Source organism: Rhea americana, unplaced genomic scaffold, assembly GCF_003343005.1.
Source record: "Rhea americana isolate MKP2758 unplaced genomic scaffold, rheAme1 scaffold_105, whole genome shotgun sequence".
Classification (NCBI taxonomy): domain Eukaryota; kingdom Metazoa; phylum Chordata; class Aves; order Rheiformes; family Rheidae; genus Rhea; species Rhea americana.
Genome location: NW_028185095.1, coordinates 2,690,440 through 2,695,806, shown reverse-complemented (window position 1 = coordinate 2,695,806; position 5,367 = coordinate 2,690,440). Strand labels below are relative to the sequence as shown.

General features: G+C 33.9%; 1 protein-coding gene across 2 annotated transcripts in view; it reads right to left on the bottom strand.

Annotated features, from left to right (window-relative positions):
- KIF5C (kinesin family member 5C) overlaps positions 1 to 5,367 on the bottom strand; it is a 94,889-nt gene that overhangs the window by 49,755 nt on the left and 39,767 nt on the right. For both annotated transcript variants that reach the window (XM_085308680.1, XM_085308672.1), the window contains exons 5-8: positions 4,261 to 4,309; positions 3,375 to 3,430; positions 2,387 to 2,474; positions 305 to 429 (exon numbers count right to left, since the gene is read on the bottom strand). In XM_085308680.1, the coding sequence (XP_085164806.1) occupies positions 305 to 429; positions 2,387 to 2,474; positions 3,375 to 3,430; positions 4,261 to 4,309 (318 nt within the window). The remainder of the gene's footprint in view (positions 1 to 304; positions 430 to 2,386; positions 2,475 to 3,374; positions 3,431 to 4,260; positions 4,310 to 5,367) is intronic.

Here is a 5,367-nt window from a genome sequence, read left to right as displayed (position 1 = left end):
TTTTTTTTTTTTTACACGAGACTCATAACAGGTGAAGCCACATGAAAGTATGCTAGTTCAACCCACTTCATGATATTACAGATCATGGTTTTGCAATTCACAAACATTTCTGATCTGTTTTTTGGGGTGTACTGTTTTTTAAATGAGTTGGAGAAAAAGGCATACCAATGATAACACTSAAGACTTCTGTAAAATTTCTGTAACTATACTTAGCGTAGTTTTACAGTGACACACACACTTGCATTTTCAGTGTAGTGACCCCACTAATATCTCTGAGCACAGTTTAGGAAAAAAGAAAGATTACCTTCTCACTTCCAGCCAAGTCTACCAGGTAAAGCTTTCCACTGAGTTTCTTCTCAGTTTCCACATTTTCTTGTTTAATATTAATGAGGAAGATACTGTGGCTTCTAGAGCTGTGTTCATTCATATCTACAGAGCAATCACATTTCAAATGTTTTGTTTAAATACTTTTTAAATTTGCCAAGAAATTACTTCATTCTAACAAGCCGAAGACTAATGAACTCAAAAATAAAGGAGTTCACCTATAAGTACAACTGTACTGAGAGCAGAGTCCACACCAAGAGCAGCAACTAATACTTGCACACTACAGAATGTGCTCTTACGTTTTCCTGACATGAGCAATTTAACTAGATTCATGTTAAATGACAGCCTTGGAAAAAAGCTTTTAAATTGTGTTTTGGGATTTTTTTTCCTCCTTCTCCCCTGAAGGAAAATAAAATGACTAATAATTTAACTAGAAATTATGGGGAGAGAAGAGGGAGGAGGGGCAGGGGAAAGAACATTAAGTGTAATGAAATGCCATTTCATGGGTACAAGCAAAAATAAAGGTTCTCTCCTTTTGTACTTGCTAATAAGGATACACTGCACAGAAAATGCAGCTATGATATAACAGAGGCTATTTAGAATGCAGACCTACAATTAGCAATTAATTTCATCATCCTGGACTGAGACTGATTTTTTCCCCAAAATTTAGGAAATGTTTTCATCAAAAACATACTATTTTAATTAGAATTTCAGAGTGATTTTTATTGCTTCTGTAAGTTAAAACAAACAAACAAAAATTCCTCCTTCACCCACATGGCAGGTAGAACACAGGCAACTGCAGTGTTCTGCAGCTCAGAAAATTCTAAATTCAGTGGTAACCATACTATGCTTAAAGCTTCAAAAAGCAGCAAAGAGAAAAAAACATTAAGAACCAGGAAAACAGCTTTTCCTCCATTTCCTCTGTTCTGTTTTCTCAGTTACCATAGACCCACTGCCATCCTTCCCAATCCACAGTCTCAACTCCCCTTTTCTCCTCTATCTCCAAACTCAGTTTTTCTGTTGCATTTCCAAATTTGCTTTTTGCCACTCCTCAATTTCAGTCTTGGTAGAGCACATTCTCTGACAAACTTCTGTCTGAACTTGTGTGTGTCAAATGCAGCAGATAAACACCACACCAAGAGACAGATTTGGATTCTTTTTGTTAAGGACAATAGCAAAACCCAAAGGAGTAAACCTTACCCAGGAAAAGAGAGACTGCATTTCTATTAATACGGTAAGAAAGGCAAGGAAAAACAGAAACAATGTGGTATTTATCAAAGTAAAAAACTAGAGAAGAGAGAAAGGAGTTACCAAGTGCATCATAAAACTCAAATTTTGTGGGGTTTTTTGTTCTTTTCTTTTCAAGTTGAGCTTCTGCTAAGCTCACTGCTTAGATCAAATACATCTTGCAATATAAACTGGGCAAAAGGCCAAAGACATCTGCCCTTTTTTATCATCATAGAGCTAGCTAGGCTATATACAAGTTTGACACAGGCTGAAGTGATTTTTATTTACATAGAAAGATTTGTTTGTTTTGCCATCACTGGAGCTCAGCCCAAGCCACTGCCTCACTGGGATAAGTCACAAGAGATATACAGGCAGAGTATGACAATAGCAAAGAACAGGATTTCATTCTGGAATAAAAGTAATTTCTCTGCAATCTTTGCTTGCCACTTTGACCAATGAACTCCTCAGAACTCTTGACGTATAGCACAGAAAAGAATGTTAATATACATACATATGTACGTGTGTGTATACACGTTTGGTTATACATATTTTTTCAGGATCTATGCGTAACAACAGAAATGGACTTTTCATATCTAGTGGCACATGTTAAATTTGGATGTTCTCGAAGATGAAACTCAACAAATGTTTCTGTATGCTGTGAAGCTGCTGCAAAATAAATATAGTTCTAGTCATTTTTTAGTGTTAATATACTTGAGTGAAAGATCTAATGGTGCACTAATTTTATGTACTTTGTGAATGCTAATAATCAATACACCATTACAAAGCAACAATAACCAGTGCTTAGTAGACAGAAAAGCTTCCTTAGATTACTTACTTGTAACAGCTACATGACGGTTAGCTTTTCCTTCATCAATGACATCCAAAACCTCTTCAGGACTAGATACAAATCTTTCTGTACATCCCTAAAAATTGAACACAGAAAAGGTTAGTAAGTGTACTACTACTCCAAAAGCCATCAAGAATAACATTTAGTGCTAACAAATAAAAAAAGAAGTAACCTCTAATATGAATTTTAGTAAGGCAGTGGGTCAAAACATGCCTTTGTATCAACTTCAGCAGGACTTGCTGAGATAACCCAAGAGAACGTTTTCTTTCACAGGGTGAAGGAGTCAGTCAAATCCAAATACGCAGCGGAAGCAAGTGTCACTACTTGAACACATGGAATAAGACTATATATTCAGACTACTAATTTGGATTAGATTACATAGTCAGATTAGTTCTTCTCGCTCAATCTAAAGGACAAGACGCACTGTCCTCCTTCTCTAACATGGTATTACCACGGGAATTTTTTTTCCCTCTCCTGAGAATCAGAATACACAAAACAATATTATATGTGTATTAAAGGTCACATATGTTCACAAGTACAATTCACATTTACATGTACAATCTAAGTGAAGGCACAGGAAGCTATAAAACAACTGACATATTCCTAACCYAACAAATCTGTTCTAAAATGTTGTAAGATCACAGCATCTACGCAACATAATATTAAAGAAAAAAATCCTTCAAGATGTTCTCTTTCATAACCAACATGAAATAGAAATATGAATACTTAAATCTTAACACCTTTATAACAAAAGTGTTTCAAGTCAGGAAAATAAAGCAAACATAAATGATTCAAACCCATTAATATTTCAAGAAACTCTAAATTCAGGGACTAATATTACTTCAACATCCAAGACTTTGAATGCGTGAGATGAATCACCTCAAACAYATCAGGATACAAACAGAGAGCTGTATATAAATGCCTATATTGGTTATCTGAGAAAGAACAGAAAACAAGCATCAAAGTTCTCTTGTACCTTAACATATGGAACTCTGTTTTTATCTTCATGTACAGCAAGGTTCGTTTTTGACACTAGGAAGAAAGATGCAGTTCATTATAAATATTCCACAAGTAAAAATGTGTCAACTACAGGCATGACAGATAATCTGAATGTATTAAATTTGTAACTTATAAGGAGTGGGAAGTGATTACACTTTTTATGTATACAAATTTACATAACAGAAACCATGATTTTTTTCTTTAAAGAAACCTTACAGCACAGAGATTTTGTTTAATGCTGAGATCAGTAAGTTAAATACTGCTTTAAAGAAACCCAAATTGGTCTGTAAGAATTTCAAAAGGTACAGAAGAACAAGGACTCAAACCACTCCAATGCACATTACTTTTTTATGTTACTGTTAGTAYGTATTTCTCACTTCAGACTGAATCAACAAGCACAAATTGCTTTCTGCAACATACAGTAAGCATGCATAGACACACAATTGGTAAAATAGAGACAACGCTCAAGTAACTATCTAGCAAAAGTAAAGCAAAAAWAAACTTGAGCTGAACATACTCTAAATTTAACCAAAAACTTTAACAAAACATTGCATTTCTTATTTTCAGTTATAATTTCACCATAAGAATATGCATCACCAATGAGGCTCAGACATGCAGGGTGCACTAAAATTCCGTGGTGGTTTATATGATTCAGCCCATTCTGTAAAAAAACTCTATACTCACTAATCTTATGATCAAGCATCATAGAAGTAGGTGCACAAGAGCCAGAGAATCATACGACTTAAAACGCAAAATTTTCTTTGGTAAACTCAGTCAAATAGCTTAAATTTAAATCCCTAGTGTAAATCACTAAAATCACAAAACCACTTAGTCACTTAAGGAATAGAAATGAAAAAACTTACCATCAAGTAGGTCCCTTATTTTGTCCAAATAAATCTCAAAGTAGGAAACCTAATTAATCATAAATGGTACATATTTAAACTTTGGCAATTTAAAAATTACTGTACTTATATTTCCATGCTTGTCAAAATAAAAAGCACCAAAGTAAAATGAAGACTCATCTCACAAATATTTTTAATTACAACTCTTTCATGTAAAAATACCTGTATTTTGAATGACTTACACATGACACTACCTTAGTCTTTCTCCATCTCTCATTGATTCATGAGGAAAGATTTACAAAAAACAAAAAAAAACAAAAAAAAGAAAACAACAACTTTGGACAAAGCTTATATTCTACATATTTTCTGAGATATGAAAAATGGGCAAAAAGTACTGAGCATAATCTTATCACTACAGCATCACTAGAAGGGTGCAATTTGGCAACCTTAAGAGGTGCACTGATATTTACCAGCACAAACCAAAGGGCATATTCAGTGGTTTAACATAGTGTTATGTAAGCCAAAGCAATACACATTAAATGAAATTAAGTGAAGCATATGTAAAGCTTTTTCCTGAATCAGATCCAAGAGAGGAACTTGAAGAAAAGACAGATAACTGTTCTTAAAATAAATAAATAAAAAGAGTGAAAAAATGTTTAAGGAGAGGGAGAATGAATGACTAAAAGTGTTATTCAACTCTGACAGAAGTAAACAGAAATGTGTTATGGGGATGGTGCCTAAGTATATTGGAAAAAAGTTTTATCCAGGGATTATTTAGCTAGCCAAATACTAGGCAGCTAAATTCTAGATAATGAAGCATCATTTTATGTTATGAGAAAAAATAAGTTACATTATTTTTTTTAAAACTGATGATTTGCTCTTCTTTCATGATTGCTGCTATTACATACAGATGTGTTTAGCTTTTGTGCATTTACTTAAGCTGTGTCCTATTTAAASCTATCCTCTGGACTAGCTTGTTTCAACAGTCTAGTTTACCCAGACTCATTTCACATGCTTTGTATTATCCTATTAACATAGTACTGAAGAACAACATGCACTGGAGATGTTCCCATCCCTGTTCTTAATGGGTCTCTAATAAAAGAAGGGGAGAAAAGAAAAAAGAAAAAA